Source organism: Ananas comosus, linkage group 12 (genome assembly GCF_001540865.1).
Source record: "Ananas comosus cultivar F153 linkage group 12, ASM154086v1, whole genome shotgun sequence".
Taxonomy (NCBI): Eukaryota; Viridiplantae; Streptophyta; class Magnoliopsida; order Poales; family Bromeliaceae; genus Ananas; species Ananas comosus.
In genome coordinates, this window is record NC_033632.1 from 6,129,936 (window position 1) to 6,147,314 (window position 17,379).

General features: G+C 36.9%; 2 protein-coding genes across 8 annotated transcripts; both read right to left on the bottom strand.

The window, feature by feature from the left end:
* On the bottom strand, positions 2,729 to 8,281 carry LOC109718818 (wee1-like protein kinase). Its single transcript, XM_020245237.1, has 10 exons — positions 7,895 to 8,281; positions 7,745 to 7,805; positions 7,610 to 7,676; positions 6,834 to 7,076; positions 6,001 to 6,065; positions 5,774 to 5,883; positions 5,624 to 5,664; positions 5,079 to 5,224; positions 3,629 to 3,982; positions 2,729 to 3,116 (listed from the first exon to the last, which is right to left on the bottom strand). The coding sequence occupies exons 1-10, from the start codon at positions 8,188 to 8,190 to the stop codon at positions 3,027 to 3,029; spliced, it is 1,473 nt and encodes a 490-aa protein (XP_020100826.1). The 5' UTR covers positions 8,191 to 8,281; the 3' UTR covers positions 2,729 to 3,026.
* LOC109718933 lies at positions 10,578 to 15,335 on the bottom strand. 7 transcript variants are annotated; one of them, XR_002218562.1, is made up of 6 exons: positions 14,967 to 15,335; positions 12,870 to 13,402; positions 12,558 to 12,783; positions 11,996 to 12,486; positions 11,451 to 11,817; positions 10,578 to 11,328 (listed from the first exon to the last, which is right to left on the bottom strand). XR_002218562.1 is itself a non-coding variant. In XM_020245425.1 (6 exons), the coding sequence occupies exons 4-6, from the start codon at positions 12,058 to 12,060 to the stop codon at positions 10,930 to 10,932; spliced, it is 831 nt and encodes a 276-aa protein (XP_020101014.1). In that variant the 5' UTR covers positions 12,061 to 12,486; positions 12,558 to 12,783; positions 12,870 to 13,402; positions 14,958 to 15,240; the 3' UTR covers positions 10,578 to 10,929. The 7 variants fall into 7 exon arrangements, 4 of the variants coding, with proteins under 4 accessions (XP_020101014.1, XP_020101016.1, XP_020101018.1 ...); XR_002218561.1 differs by having other exon boundaries at positions 14,958 to 15,335; XM_020245425.1 differs by having other exon boundaries at positions 14,958 to 15,240.

Below are 17,379 nucleotides of genomic sequence, written 5' to 3' on the forward strand. Positions count from 1 at the left end.
ATAAATTAATCAACTGAGTCACTTAATTGACTCATAAACCAGAATCAAATTATCATAAAGTCACTAAATTAAACCAGCCAAATCTGACTATCAAATCATTAAACTAAGCAAATTAATCAAGTCCAAATTAAACCAAACTCCAACTAACTGTTGTGTCAATAAACTAAGCAATTCAAATTAACTAACCATCATGTCAGTAAGCTGAGCAAAATTAATGGACTGTGATGTTATTAAACTAAGTAAACAAATCAACTCCAATGCCATAAAACAGAGTCACCCAAATTCGACCATATTCAACCTAACTTCAATTGGCCAAAATGTCATTAAACTAACTAGCTCAGTTCCAATCAACCGATTCACATATCATAAATTGGAGTAACTCAGATTCAGTCAACCATCATGTCATTAATTAAGCCACCATCAAACCACTAAACTGAACATGTCACTTTTATAAAATTTATGTACAGTAAGGATATGCTCCTGCTTAAACAATGTACTTAACAAATTATAGTAATAAAACTTTTACCTTTATATTTTGGTCTTTTTCTACGATCAGCATTTTATTTAGTCTCTTAATTGATGATTTCTTAATATTACAAGTGGAGGATAATTAATAGTAGATTTCTGCTTAAAATATGATCCTAAAACCTGATTTCAAATTAAAATGTAAACAAATTGATTTGTACCATAAATGACCACTTGCTGGAGAAAACAAGTGGCAGGTCAGACCATTGGTGGCGGCACAAGTACCAAACAAGAATTTAGGATCTGCCGATCCTAATGTTGCTCTGGTACTAACTTGTTAAGTTTATACAGCTCACTAAAGCATGCATCAATTCCTCAAGGGACCAGAATACATACCTCACTTGATTGCATTATTTATAATCTCATAGCTGCTCTCCTGTTAACTAACTATTTTTAACATTATTACTTCTCAAAATCATGCTAAAGGGAAAGAGAGACCCCTTATTGGTCGAGCACTCATATAGAGTTCTAATATGATAAAGAGTTCAAACAAGTAAAGACTAAACTCCAAAAGGATGCTAATTCAAGATAGAAGCTTGTTTTCTTTATTTAAAAGGTGAATGGGTGGATAAGATTACACCTCTTTGACTAGTTTGTTTCACGTTTTGGAATGGCAAGAGTGTCACCATACCACTTGGATTTGGAGGGCACAAGGAAATTGCGTTTCTTGATAATATATATAGAACAAGACATTCTAATCAAGAATAAAAATGATAAAACCTCAGTGACGTGTGATAAATATCTATTGAAAGAAAACTCAAGCAAAATCCTCGTCATTTATAACCGCGATAATTGAATGAAAACTAGCCCTTCCAAATGACAGATTATTCATCGACGGAGATGATATTATCATTTACAACATCCAGGTCCTCCATACTAGAAGCAAACCCCAGCATCATTATAATGAATGGTATCACTCACGCGAGTAATGTGACAGCACTTTACATTTACCATACACGCGAACATATTTCTTGCAACTAGGTAGTACGAGTTTAGTTTCTTCATTCACAATGAGAAAATCTCTAACAAAAGCAGCTCTTCCAAACCATAGTTAGTTAATTCGGATTCGGCAAAAATTCGGTACGGGTATAATTCGGATAAAATTCGTTTTTTAATTTTTAAATTTTTTGAAAAATACGGCTAAAAAACGGATGTGGTAATTATTCGGATACGTAATTTATACAGATATTATACGTTTATCAATTAAAAATTCGAAATCAAAAATTCGGCTATATAATAAATATATAANTATCTTGGAAAAGCAACTCAGTTTTCACAAAATGAGCACTGATTACTATCTTGCATCCAAAGCACATCTCAAAAGAAATATATATATATATATATATATATATATATATATATAAAATGATTAATGAGAGGGAGGTCCACCGTGGACCTCCCTCTCATGTGGTCCACGAGGCCACAAAGTGGCCTCGTGGACCGCGCACAAGTATGCTCAAAAGCCCCGATATTTGTTACTGTTTCTCTTCCTCTTTTTTTTGCGGACGGCGGCGGCGCGAGACGGCGAGAGGGCATCTGCCGTCGCGGCGGCTCTTGCTCCCGGTGCCGGCCAGGACGGCGGAGGAGGAGGAGGACAACCCGGAGTTCGGCGACGAGAGCGACGACGACGCGACCCTCCGCCGCGAATCCGCGACGACGAGCGCGGCGCCGACGCGAGCGGCGAGCCTCGGCCGCGAATCCGCGACCGCGAGTGCCGTTTTTTTAGTCGAATCATTCGCGAATTGCGAATAATTCGCGAACAAGTATTTTTGAGAATGATTTGGCGTTTTTTTCCGAACTTTTCGAAAAAATACGGAACGTGCCGTTTAATACTTAATTTTTAAAATTCGCGTATCATTCGCGTTTTAATCGCGAATTAACTAACTAAGTTCCAAACAAGTAGAAAACTGTAGGAGGTTTTGACAGAACATGAAAACTCATATTCACAAAAGTCGTAACTATTTTATGGGAGCGAGAAGTGATTTTACAGCAAACCACACTAGTAGAAAACTGTATTCAGCTCAAGTAATTTCTTCAACAAGCCAGACAGACACTCCCCAGAGAAGATAGCAGTAGTACCTGCTTCTCCAACATATATTCTTAAACAACTTATCTACTCGACCAAACATTTGCAAACTAAAAAGGCCAAAGCAAAAAAAGGCAAAAATGAGCATCTGAAATGCTGAGAGACCATACAGAATAATTAAGTTCCAAGTTGGAGAAATTCTATTGAAAAAAACTGCTTACAAAAACCAGCCCCCAGAAAAAAAGAGGGATTGAAAATAAATTCCATTCAATCACGTAGGAGGTACCTGAATGCATCTTTACAAAACCTGGGAGAGGGTAGTAGTACTTGTGTATTATACAGAAAAAAGAAAAAAAGAAGCACAATAAGCCTTTCAAGAGCAGTTCCAAAAATTAGTGAGAAAGACTTAATAGGAAACTAAAAAATATTTAAGTTCTTTCACTGCTTAAACTTTGTCAAATATTCTTTGCTTCTTTCAGAGGTTTGTGCGTAGCTTGTCGAAGATTGGGTGTTCCATTACTTCTTTTGCAGAAGGCCGTTTTAGAGGGTCTGGATCCATCATAGCCTAAGAAAAAAGGCCAATCAACTAAGTTTTAGATGCTATAAACATACAAGGAAATGGCTAATTATGAGCTTACATTGTTAAGAAGAAATTTGGACAACAGCTTAAGACCTAAGCATACAAATATACTAAAATCCAACATCACGTAGCAACGTCTGCTATCTTAGGGATTTACTTCGACAGAAAAAAAGAGTTAATAAAGAAACTATCAACACTAATTTATAGGTTCAACATCCATTTGTTTGTGAAACTACAATACTGGAAGATCTGGAAATTTAAATAAGTTTGTAATATACGAAGGAAGACAATAAAAAGAGCTGAAAATCACTTCCATGACAAAGCTTAGAAATTCTATCCGTAAAAATTGTACAGATGATGATGACGACGGTTGCAATAATGAGTTCACACAATCACTATATGTAAAGATTGTAAAGATGATGATGACAACAATGACGATAACATTAGTAATAACGTAATAACAACAGCAGCAGGAAAAAAAAATTTAAAAAAATTACCTTGAGTAAGCTCTGGAACTGTAGAGGGTACCCAGGTAGCAAAGAGATTTTGCCCTCTCTAAGATTCGAGAATTGAGGTCCAGATTCAGGAAGAGGTGTTCCTTTGACAAGCTCGTACGTTGCAGCTCCTAAAGAGAAGATGTCGACCTTATCCAGATGCTCATACTTGTCATTTAACATTTCTTGAGGCATGTATCGTGAATCGCCTTCTTCAATACCTAAACTACGATCGATTAGAGTTGCGCAACCAAAATCTCCAAGCTTATATATTCCTTTTTTGATATATATGTTCTCTGGTTTCACATCTAGGTGGGCTACACCATGCTTGTGCATAAAGTGCAACGCTTTAGCTATCTGAAACAAATAGCAATTAAGAGATTTTCAACTGTTAGCATGTAAAAAGGAAATATTAAGCACTGATAAACCTGGATGTATCATGATATGCACTTTGTACCCCTCGACAATCAAAACAGAAATACATAACCGCCCACTTAATAAGAAGCGCTCGCACTCTACCCTCCTCTACACTGGTAATGACCAAACATTGAGAGAAACTAGGGGATCACAATACTTTCAGGGGCAACCTGAATTTCAGCTAATAAGTGAAATAATCTGAAAAGTACCATGAGATAAAACCAGTATTTAAGCTTGACAAAACTATAAGTAACAGTATCATAATGAAGGCGGCTAGATTATTTTTCGCTAAATTAAATATGTTTGAGACAGATAACTTCAATAATGCAGAATTCCATTTCAGCTTTTGCCAAAGAGGGGAAAAATCTCCAGAAAAAGCTAGACCTGAAGCTGATTGATTATTGAAAACAATAAGCAAAACACTGGGAAAATACACTAAAATTGGAGATGTACAATTGTATCAAAAATCACTATGTAAGCTTTAAATCTTTCCATAGCTGTCATTCATATAGGCGCATTAAATTAATAAATTTAGAAGCAATTTTAATCACTAAATATCTGCAGCGTTCCAACATAAGCAGCCTATGGATGCTTCTGCTATCTACAATAATAACTCGTTGATTGTCTCTCGGTAAAGTTGTCACAATTTCTTTAACCTCACAATTTCTTTAACCGACAAATAGTATTATATTCGCAAGCTCTTTGCCAATTAGCATTTTGGTCCTCATTCATTAAATTTGAAGCCTTCACATCTTGGGAAGATACATGATTTCCACCAACTCCCGTTACTGGACTTACGTAAATGAGTACAGTGAAACACATTAATTCAATGACGATAATACAAGTTAAAGGCCTAGAATTATAGCAAAAATTGGCAAATGGCTCAGGGGCTAGCAATGTTAAACATGCTATACATACAGCCATAATGAGAACTCAACAAATTAAGACATTGTTGGATTGCATAAAAGAAATCTAACAATCAGAAAGAAAAAAAATATACAAATATAAAGAGAGCAAAAGAGAGAGACTTTAAAACCTGGTATAACATTTCAAGGACCTCTCCACATTTAGGTGCATGACTTCTATTGATGGAGAGACTCCGTTCACAAAGTTCTATCTGAATATAGAGTTGCTCATTCTCAAACCAAGAAGTGTAGTATCTGACTACATTATCATGAGAACCTAGACAAGATATTAATTCAAGTTACTTCACAACTAAAATTATGAATAGATAAAGAGAAACATTATCTACAGATTTAACCTGGATAAATGTATACTGACACAGGTATCCACAAAATCTAAATTTTCATTAATAACCTTTGAGAACATTATAGTGTATAAAAACAACCTTGTGCATTGAAAACTCCTTACTGCACATAAGTGCTTCTAATGGAAAACCAATTTTCTAGCATGAAGCAGATCACTCCTTACTTTGATATTGTTAGTTTGCAAAGAAAATGAACTTTTGAAGGGCGTATGTCAAAATTCAGACTTCATAGGAGTACAAATTAGAATAGATGAAATTGCACGACATACATGTGAGGGCCCCGTGAAAAATAAAGAAAAATTAAATGAAGCTACCTAGGGCTGCTAAAGCTTGAACTTCCATCAATGCACGTTTCCTGCAAAGTAAGATACGATGTTACATAAATATTACCAAAAAAAAGGGAAAAAAAAAAAAGATAAGAAGTGAATTCACGTTAAATAACTACTGAATCAAAGAGTAACTACCTGTCCAAGTCATTACGCAACTGCTTGATGCTATGTTTCACAGCATATAAACAGCCATCTATTCTCTTGAGAACCTTAAATACGCGACTGAAATTACCGCAACCAATTTGCTGAATAAAAAAAAGTAAATTGATAAACTAACTCAAAATTCTAAACAGTGACAATATTATTATGCAAATGATTAGAAAGCAGAAAAGGTTAATGTAACAGGAATCCACTTGGCAAACCTCGATTTCATGGAAATCAGTGCGGTAGCGCGAAAGACTTTCACAACCAACTGATGGAGAAGAACCTGCGTATATTGAAGTTGCATCATCTTTCTTTTTCTAGAACAAAATTATCAAGTGCAATGGTAAAGTTCTATCACCTTAAGAGGCACTGACATCAAGAACATATATTGCAAAATATCCACATAAATACGAGGGTAGCCAAAAATAACAGCTTTTGGGAAAAGTGATTTAGTTAGAACATGAAAGAAAGCATTCATTCAGTTTTGGGAACAATAATTTTTGGAACCTAGCCAGCAATTGAGACACATTAGTATAATAGTGAGTCATGTTAGGTATAATAATGCTCATGCAAAATCTGCAGTTGAGATGTTGAGCTCATGATATCTTAAAAATTTCAGACACTGAGTTTAGCAAGTGCAGAAATGTAAACATAAAATTTTTACGGTGAAAATGTATAGACCTAACCATAAGCACAGCGCATTTTAAATAGCCACATGAACTTTGAAATTTTGATTTCAATACCTATTCAACTCTCAAAATCTATCTACAGTATTTTATATTGTTTTACTTTTTCTCGTGTAGTATCCTCTAACCTGATGAAGTACTATATCACCTGATGGAAAATTTTATAATTTATTCGACAGAACTAGATAAGTTTTCACAGAACTTGATTGAATTTTCTAATATCAAATGTCATCAAATGTTTACAAATAATATCAAAATTTTAGAAGCTCAGGTATATATTTTAAACTCCACTATAACTTCAGCATTCAGTATGTATTTACATTTTACATTAGCCCAAACTCTATAAAGAAAGACAGGTATCAAACCTGTTAGCTTTGACCTTCTGTCACAGAAAATATCGACATCAATTGCAGAAACCGAATTCAGATATGGATTTTTGATGCAAGGCGGGGGCATAACCCGGCAACGCAGAGCTACCGCTGATTGAGAAACATAACTTTTCTTTTTTTGCGAACCAATTTGCAATAACTTTTTCTGCTCAACTAACTCTGAGCCCGGAATATCTAACTGCACTTCTGCAATCAGCCGAGGATTGCTTGGTGAGCAATCTGCAAGAAAAAAAGGTGCAAAATTGCAATTCATTAAAGCAGTAAGGACAAAGCAACAACAGAAAGTATAAGATAAGAAAATTCTTTGTAGGATCAATTTAGTTATTTTAAGGATGAAGCAGCATCCCCTCCAGACGGTAGCAGATAGTATGGCCATTAAGCTTATTATTGAGCATCACAAACAATTGAGTCCGGACCTTAAAATATTTCAACTTTTCAGGATAGTACATGTTACAAGAGGAAAATTACACGTGCAAAAGCAGTAAGAACAAGGCAACAACTAAAAACATTAGCTGAGAAAATGCCATGTGGGATCACTTCAGTTAAGCAACAAGCAGCATTCGCATCAAAGAGTAGTAGATAACATGAAATCTTTTGTCGTATTAGGATATTCCCACATCCAAGCCAGCCCAATCTCAGCATTTAGTACCACTTTTAACAGAGAACTAAAGTAAGTTAATTAGAAACATAAAGATCATCAAATCAAGCAATCAGACTAACAAGCAGATGGAACAGTATCTGATCGATCTTACCGCGTTTGTACCTCTTGCTCCGGGCAACCACTGACTTCTCTGGCGATTTGGGACACGAAATGTTCTCCTATCAATACAATCATCACAGATCACAAAAAGGGTCAAATATCCATTTTCAAAAATCCGATCTTTTACCTTATTGAGCTCGAAATTGTTCGAGATCGGCTGTGCGTCCGGCGTAATGTAGTCAGGGGTGCTATAAAAAGAGATTTGATCGACCTCAGAGACACAAACCTTATAATAATAACAAATTTGAAGAAGATGAAACCCTAAACGAGCTATTACCAGAAGAAATCTTGGCTCAGGATGCAGTAATCTTTGTCCTCGAGCAATGCTGCGTCGTCGCCCTCGGTGAGCAAGGGGGGGACATCGGAGGGAGCTCCCAGAAGCTTCTGGAAGAGCGTGGAAGCTTCCGGGGCGGAGGGGAGGGGGAGGAGGGAGACGTGGCCGAGCTGGGCGGAGAGGTCGCCGGCCGGAGAGCTCCCCGCCATCGCCGGCGACGTTACCGGAGTGGGAGCTCCTCTTCTTCGTCTTCTTCCTCCTCCCCTCGCTTTGCTAGGGTTTGGAGTTTTCGCCCTCATCGCCTCCTCTATTCGAATGGCATTCCTCTGCTGCTTTAGTAGCAATGCCTTTTTTTTTTTTTATTTCTTTTTCTTTTGGAGGGTCGCGAAGTGTTGTGTATATTTTTTAACTTAAAATATACTTATTGCGTAAAAACGAATTTGAATTGAATTATTAGTAGCTGTGGAGCGAAGGCGGGAAAAGAATGATGTAATTTAATTGACATTTAAAAAAAAAAAGAAAAAAAGAAAAACACAATTAAATACGATGGAAAAATGGATGCGCAGTCGTACTAATATTGCAAATTCGTTGTTATACATTTTCTGGGGGCCAAATTACAAAATCTACTCCTGCACTTCGCCCCTTGCCGCAATTTGGTATGCTTTGGATCTTGGAATTACCAGAATTTCAAATTGGGCCAAAAACGTACGATAATTATTAAACTCAAATTCAAAACTTTATTAAAATGATTTGTTATATCATATTTGCTCTATAATTGAACATTTATCTAAGTTAAACTTCGTATGATATAGCATTTATCTAAGCTAAACTTCGTATGATATAGCTAAATTTAAATAAAAGAGATCTTTTTCTTAATAAGAGCTAGTAAAATTAGTTGTTTAGGGTCATTTATTAAATTTATATGATTATTTTTTGTAAAATATAAGCATTCGTTCACTATCGACTAGCTTGTTTTTATGAAATTTTACATCCAATTAAATCAATCTACTATTAAAAAATTTTGAACTCATTTGACGTCACAATGGCAAAGTGTGAGATTCTGACTAAAAGTTAAAAGCCTTTCAATAATAGATTTTTACTATATAAAGAGAAGCGAAATAGCTAGAGACTGTTATTTAAAAAAAAAAAAGAAAAAAGAAAACTTAGGGACTTACATGTAGGGGTGTAAAACGGGCCGGGGGGCACGTGGGCCGCCCGGTCCGGCACGGCTACGGGCCGGGCCGTGGCCCGGCACGGCCACTGTAGCACCAGGGCCGGGCCGGGCCTGGCTGGTTCTTCGGGCCGTGCTGTGCTGCTTATCTGGGGCCCGACGGCCGTGCCGGGCCGAGAAGAGGCCGGTGGCCCGGCACGGCACGGCCCGGAACCCCAGGCCCAAGGCAAAGTTGCCTTGTGCCTGGGTCTGCTCTCCTGGGGAGGAGGGCTTGGCCCTCCTCCCAAGGAGAGCTCCTCCCAAGGTCTGCCTAGCAGACCTTCGGAGGAGTGATTTTGGTCCAGTGGACCAAAGCAATTTTGGTCCATTGGACCAAAAACCCATCTCAACTTTTTTTTAAAAAAAAATAATACAAAAATATATTAAATAAATTTAAATATTTATTTTTTTGTAATTATTTTTATAAATTTTAAATTTTTTAATCAAAATATCAGTTTATATAAAAATAATTTATTGTTTATATTTTTTAAATTATATATATATATATATATATATATATATATATATATATATATATATATAATATATATATATATATATAATATATTAAAAAAAAATAAAAAAAGGGCCGCCGAGCACGGCCCGCCCGGCACGGCCCGCTGCCTTCCGGCGAGTGGCCGTGCTGCCGATCGTAGGGAGTTCGAGCCCGGCACGGCCCCGCCCAGATTTGGTCACGGGCCGGACCGGGCCAGTCCCCAGCCCGTTTCGGCCCGGAAAATGTGGGCCTGGCACGGCCCTCATTACACCCCTACTTACATAGAACATAAAAAGTTAGGCCATCTTAGAAATTATCTAATAAGCTTATATTAAAAATTAATCTTTTTTCTTTTTTTTTGAGAAAATATTAATAAGTTCACAATTAAACGGGCTGTAATATCTACAACCCCTTAACCTCTTATACTAGGGGTTGTAGAGTTAACTAACATTTTAGGTTTTAGTTAAATAAAAAAAAAAAGTGATAAGACTAAGTAGACGAAAAAAAAAAGAAAGAAAAAAACTATGTGAACACTCAAATGTGGGTGTACATCCTACTCTCCACTCATCCAAAGGTGGGAAATTGTCTACTAGTCACATGATATGACTTGTAGGGGGCGTTTGGTTCGCGCTATGATAGATTACTAGGAGGAATAAGATGCCCAAGAATTTTCTTCCTACTCATCTTATTACTAAGGATATAACATTTCGATGTTTGGTTCGCACAGTCATATCATCTAAGATTACCAAAAAGATAGATTAATGTGTTTGGTTCGCGCAGTCATATTATCTGAGATTACCAATAAGATAGATTAATGTGTTTGTTTCATTAGCTAGCAATATTAGTAGTAATATAAAATTAAAACTAACTAGTTCAAACAAATTCGACATATATATTGCAAATTAACTTTAAATTTGCATCACAATATTCAAACAAGCTCAAAGATTCTAATATTGAAACAGTAATAGCATCATCATCAATAAAGACAAAAAAATAAAAATTTTTAAGCAACATCAAATATCCATAACAAGTCCAAACAAGAAAGCAACATCTATCATAGAAAGTAAATAACAAATAAGTTCAACACTTCATAGACATTGAAAATATAAACAAAATACCAAAGTTTAATATCCTCTAGTCATTGCAAAATATAAAACAACTTCATTTACGTGCAGTTAGAACATACTCAATATAGTCCTTTCTAAACTCTGCAGGAATTCCGTAAAATCCAGTTAGTTTGGTTGTATCAGATATTAAGATATCGTAAGCAATCATACGATCCTTATCGACGAGTCCCTCAACCTTCAAAAGCTCTTCAAACAACTTTTCCTTTCAAATTGCATCAGTTGCCATAAATTGAAAACAACCAGCTAATTTAGAGATACTTTCGCTAGCATTTCCAAACATGCTCTCAATGGAGCGTAACGTTGCATTAAAAGATTCATTGATCGAGTCATCTGTAGCTGAGGATCTTCTTTTTCTTGTTTTCCTTGACTGACCAGCACTCGAATTGGTTGGCCCTAAACCGCTGCTTTCATCTGCAATTGCCATCTCCTCATCAGGATTTTGAGCAGATGCTCTTTGATTGGTTTCTTCGCCTTCAATATTTGCGACAGCATCTGCAGGAGATTCTGCTGCAATACCGGTTGCTCGATCCTTTCCAAACACTATCGATAACTCCTCAAAATAGGGAAAAGACTTGCCTCTCAACCCGACGGCATTCGGATGACTCTACAACAACATTCAAGATGTCAGACTTTTAACTTGAAAAAAAGAGGATGTATTTATTTTAACATTTTAAAGATATTGAAATGTAAGAACAAAACCAAAAGAAAGGAAAAAAAATTCCATACCTTAACCCAGTTATCATAAACATTCTTGTCACATTCAACACATTTGTTCTTATCGCTCCAGCCAAAACCACTTGCGCTCGGTCCAAGCATCTCAAAAATTGCATTGTATTGTCTCTTCCATAACTTAAATCGAGATTCAATATGAGGTACTCCTTTGAGCTCACAATCTGGAATCTTCTCATGCATCCATCTTTCCAATTGTTGTAGATAACCATTTCTAAATGTTCCATTGTCAGCCCTCCATTGTCCCGAATTACTAAGATCTAGTAGGCACTCAATCAGTTTTTCGTCCTCGTGCTTAGTCCATTGGTGCTTAATTCCTTTGTTTTTTGCTTTTGATGTTTGTTGTGATGACACTTCCTCCATCCTAATAAAGATTTGATCATATAGATATATAAGAAAAGATAAGGCAAAATAGATAAATCAAAATTAAATAGGAAGCATATAAAGAGTAAGATTCAATTGTAGTACGAAAGTAAAACGGAGTATAAGAAAATAGATAAACAAAAAGTACATGAAGATGACAAGTACATCACAAAGAGTACCTTGTATTTATTCTAACATCTTTATTCTGACATCTAATACTAAAGAGTACATTTAACCCCTCCATTCATTCCACATTTGTAATGCTAAATCATCTCGCCGGGTATTCCAAGTATCGGAAGTCTCAATATATGTTATGTTGTCTCCTTGTATTTCATTAGTTGGGTCAATTTCACCAAGCTCATTCTCATATGGATCAATTGGCATCTCCCTACGAATATGATTGTGAAGAAGAGCACATGCTGATATGATTCTACATGCAACCTTCAAAGATAATAAGACTTTCCTCTAAGTATTGCCCATCGCCCTTTTAGTAATCCAAAACATCTTTCAATGACATTTCGTGCGGACGAATGTTTATAATTGTAGAATTCTTGCGGAGTTTGCGGCTCCCTATTTTGCCTCCACTCGCTCAGATGATACCGTTGACCTCTATATGGCGTGAGAAACCCTTCGCCATTTGGATAACCAGCATCACAAAGATAATAATAACCTACATTGCATTAAATAAATTAAATAATTATAGATATAAATAATTCTATGAACACCCTATTAGACACTTACCTTGGGGAACCCTTAGCCCATTTGATCTTGAGATGGCATCTCTAAGCACCCTAGAGTCTGAGGCTGAACCCTCCCAGCCAGGCAAGATATAGATAAACTGCATATCTTGTGAGCACACTCCTAACACATTCGTCGTAAGATCTTTGTTTCTATTTCGATATCTAGCCCTATCAACTACAGGGACATGAACAAGGATATGAGTTCCATCTAGTGCACCAAGACAATTCTGCATATTAAAATTGTGCGTTGTTATTTGCATATTGAAACTAGTCATATATTTTTCAGTTGATTCATGAAAAAAAGGAATTATACCTTAAACCACTTCCATCTTTCATCAGTTGAGTTCTCAGATATTGGTTCAGGCCTTTTTAGTAAAATTCCATGGCATCGCAAGATAGCAATTAAGACATTACTAAAATGTCTACTTATTGTCTCCCCTGATCTGACAAATTGTCTTTTAATTACCCTATTCTTCACATCATGTGCAATGATATGTAGAAAGAAAGACACCATTTCCTCTATTCCCATATTTCGAGTCCCGCTCAATCTCCCAGTGGTCGATAGAAGGTCACAAAGTGCATGAAATGCCCTTCGATCCATATGAGTGTTCTCATAACACGCCAGATCATTATCATAGATTATTCTCCTAATATTTATATGTCTTATGAAGTGCCTTTGTAATGCTTGTCTTCCTCCCCAACGGTATCTCATGTGTTGTTTAACATAAAAGAGTACCACCACTAATTTTAAAAGTAGCAATAATCTAACCATCTCCATATATATCATTATAATGCTCACGACCATGGGCAAGAATTCATTCGAAGTTAGATCCATCTTCAACACAACTAAAATAAAGCAAATAGAAAGAAAAAATTCAGTCAAACTAAATTAAAAAGCAGTTAACTCAATTTTCTTTTGCTAGTATCAAAGAATTAACTTATTCATCTGTTCAAATTAACTAAAGCAAATACTTTTCTAGCATATTCGAAAGCATGATGTTAAATACCTAGGAATAACAAATATGCTCAAAGAATACTGGATCTGGTAGATAAAAGATCAATTAGCTATAGGTTTAGTGCATAAAACAAGGAATCTAAAAACTATTGATCACAAGCAGAAGAAGCATAAACAATAGTTGTATACACAATCTTGGTCCTCTGAAAATTGACATCCCATAGTTGCCTAGCCCACATGAGAAAATTTAAGATGTTGTATATACTTGTATACACATTTTATAACTTTTACAAACAAACAGAAACATGCTTCTCTTTTGTTAGCAATTTTAAAGTCCAAGATGGTTGGTAGCCACCAATATGGTAAAGAAAACATTCTAAAAATGCTCACGTTTCAGGAAAACTATAAATTAGAAAAGTTGATAAGTAGTTTAACCATAAAAATAGTCAAATATTATATAACCGGAAAAAGAATTGACAGCATCCTTACATTAGGAAAATTATTAATCAGAAAAGTTGATGAAGATTTACATGAGGATCCAATTTTACAGAAAATTCATTTACCACTCATTGGCAACTACGCCTGGGTTCCTGAACAATGCTATCAAGTCACCAAAAACTAACCAAGAATATCCTCCTACTCTAAATATTAAGGTTTACCACGTGTAGGGAAGAAACAAGCTGGAAGGAACACACCAAGAAAATTGATTTGTGTTAAGGTAATTTAAGAAAATAAATTTCAGGAAAAAAAGAAAGTAGTTGTCTAAAAACAGTAAGTTAAAAAGAATGAAACAGTACGCCATAATTAGAAGAAACAGAAACAAACAGACAAGTAAGCAACCAATTATTATGCCTATACAAAACAGTCAACTAAAGCAAAGGTAATATTAGTTAACTATTCTTCCAACTGGAAATCTCAAAAGGTGCAGTAATTATGCTGTTATTATTCAGAATAACAGCTCAACTCCTATTCCTCATTAACATTAAGCTTTAAAAAAAAAAACAGCTAAATTTAAAAGGGTCACTATTGAATTTTACAAAACTGTCAATTTAATTGATGTAAGTAATTTTTTAAAAAAAATGAAAGTTCCTAGGATGTTAATGGAAAGAAAAATAGTTAAAGGATCTATATTAAGGTGACCTATAGATGAGAACACCTCTGTGCAGTTTTATTTAATTATTGTACCCAAACCAAACTACTATAGTGAATAGGAGAAGAAGTAAACAACCAAGCCATCTTTAAACAACAAGCAAATACTTTTACACAGAAATGGCGAAGAAATTACCTATTTAAACAACATTTTATAGCACTAAACCTATTTAAACAACATTTTATAACATCAATACAAACTAGAAAGATTTTGCTCATGGCATAACAATAAATCCTTCAAAAAATCAAAAAAAAATTGGGATCTGAAATGGAAAAAGGAAATGGAGAAGAAATTACCTCACGAACCTTGTTTTGGAGCAAGGAAATCTCAGAAATGGCGAGATATGCCGCTACGATCGGTGGAGGTGATCATGGCATGGATGCCCTAGGTCGAGAGAAGAGGTCGGGAGAGTCTCGCATGGTGGAGATGATCATGCCATGGATGCCCTAGGTCGAGAGAAGAGGTCGGGGAGAGTCTCGCATGGTGGATGAGAGTTTTGCTGTGAGAGGGGATCGCGACGGGTTCGGGGAGAGTCGCGTGAGGGGGATCGGGATGGGTTCTCAAACGGGGGAGAGAGGAGATAATAGGATTACCCCAATAATTAATGTGAGATAACTACCCTCTCCCAAGGGAATAGGATTAGCACTTTGGGATTAATCTCATTACCAAGTGGGTTTAAGATTACCAAATAGATTACTTAATATATTTTGCCAAACGCCGTCATATTTTCACATGCCGATTGGATTACTAGTAATCTTAAAAGAATAGCGCGAACCAAACGCGCCCGTAGAGTAAATCCCATTGTTGAATAGGATGGGTATAAATTTGCAGCCACTTTTGGGTGTATACCTAGCATCGCTTAAAAAAACAGAGCCTTTTTTCATTAAAAAAATTTACTAGTTTTGACATTTTACAAAAGTGGACCACTATTTTGGATTTTCCATATTCAACCCAAGTTTTCGGAAAGCTGATCAAAATATCTTTATTCCTTTTTTTCTTACTTTTTTTTTTCCACTTCGACCCTCATCGCCTCCTCCACCACCTCTATGGCACTCACGATGATAACAAGCGCGATGCCGCCCCCTATTCCTCTGCCTCCCTTTGCCTCCGCCTCCATCGGCGCCGGCATTACTGCGGTGCCACCTCCTCTTCCTCTGCCTCCCTTCGCCTACACCTCCATGGGCACCAAAGGAGGACTCAGAGTGGGTGCGGGTAAAAGCAAAGCGGACGGCGGCGATGAGGTCGATCATGACGAGGCGGTGATCATTGTCACTCATAAAGGTGAGGACGAAGAAGCGCCCGCGCTTCTCCAAGAAGCGAAAAAAAATGCAGAGGGTAGAAAAAAATAAATAATAAATAAATAAATATATTAATTTTTTTGAAAAACCATAATGTATCGTTGCTGATACAAGAAAGGCCAAGAACCAGAGAAGAAAAAAGAAGAAGATGAAGTTACAATATTAATATAAAGATGCATTGTTTCACAAGAAATTGCATTGTTTGAGACAAAAATTACACTCTTAAAAATAAAAATTATACTTTTTGGATGAAAGTTACACTTTTGGGTGAAAGTTACATTGTTTGAGTGAAAGTTGCACTCTACAGCCTTCTCACCATGGAGGCCTATCGTACCATCATCATCTCAAAACAGCCCCTCCTCGCCTTCATTCTCGTGCTCCTCTACACCCTCGTGGCCCTCATCCGCTTAAGGTGCTCTTCGGCGTTACACTCTACCTGCTCAATCGCCCCGCATTGGTCGAGCTCGGCACCGTGCCCATGCTTTTCTCTCTCGTCATTAGGATGGGCGCAGGGAGAAAAACAGCGAGGAGAAAACGACGGGGGATGTCCAAGAGGTCGAGGGTGCGGAGGTGGATTTCTTCTCATGGGCGGTTGAGCGAGTGGGGGCCCCGGGAGCGCAGAAGAGGGCGAGGAGAGACGAGGAAGACTACTTTGAGATGATGCTAGGGCAAAGCCTCCACAACGAGGAGACTATAGAGTGCATTTTTGCTCAAACAATGTAATTTTTACCCAGAGACTGCAACCTTCATTTCAAAGAGTACAATTTTCATCTCAAAGAGTGCAATGTTCATCTCAAACAATGCAATTTTTTTTGAAATAGTGCAGCTTTATCTTAACAGTGCAACTTCATCGATTGGGGTCCTGGATGTTCTTCTTTCTAAGCATTTTGCCAATAGAGCGAGGGCATCCTTTTGGAGTGGGGCGTTTACTTAAAAATGACAACTACCTCTTCAAGCAGCGGGGGCTTTGCACGAAAGCATTTTTTCTTCCTTCTTTTACAGTTTTTAGCCTTTCTTGTAGTAGCGACGATACATAATGATCTTTCAAGGAGAAAATTTTTTTTTTATTTTTTATTTTTTTCTACCATCTGCTTCTTTTTTTGTTCCTTAGAGAAGTGCAAGAGCGTCTTCGTCCTCACGCTCACGGGCTACAACAAGCACCGCCTTGACCACAACCTCATCACCTCCGCCCACTCCGTCCTCACGTGCGCCTGCTCCAGGTTCTCCTTCTTCAGCGACGGTGTCGGTGCCAGCACCAGCAGAGGCGGAGGTGGAGAAAGAGGATATGGCGCCGCCCTCGTTACCGTCATTGAGGGCTGCAGAAACGGTGGAGGAGGTGATGAGGGTTGGAGGGAAAAAAAAAAAAGGAATGAGAGAAAAAAAAAAGGGAGGGAACAAAAGGAATAAGAATATTTTGGTC

What these genes read in the sequence shown, in the direction of transcription:
- LOC109718933 (XM_020245427.1), bottom strand. Translation starts at nt 12,060, where the DNA reads ATGGAGGGGTTAAATGTACTCTTTAGTATTAGATGTCAGAATAAAGAT. An exon ending in GATGTTAGAATAAATACAAG is followed by an intron (nt 11,818 to 11,995) that starts GTACTCTTTGTG and finishes AATCTTTATTAG; the next exon opens with GATGGAGGAAGTGTCATCAC. An exon ending in TTTATGATAACTGGGTTAAG is followed by an intron (nt 11,329 to 11,450) that starts GTATGGAATTTT and finishes ATGTTGTTGTAG; the next exon opens with AGTCATCCGAATGCCGTCGG.
- LOC109718818 (XM_020245237.1), bottom strand. Translation starts at nt 8,190, where the DNA reads ATGAGGGCGAAAACTCCAAACCCTAGCAAAGCGAGGGGAGGAGGAAGA. An exon ending in ACAATTTCGAGCTCAATAAG is followed by an intron (nt 7,677 to 7,744) that starts GTAAAAGATCGG and finishes TTGTATTGATAG; the next exon opens with GAGAACATTTCGTGTCCCAA. An exon ending in TTGCGTAATGACTTGGACAG is followed by an intron (nt 5,665 to 5,773) that starts GTAGTTACTCTT and finishes CTTACTTTGCAG; the next exon opens with GAAACGTGCATTGATGGAAG.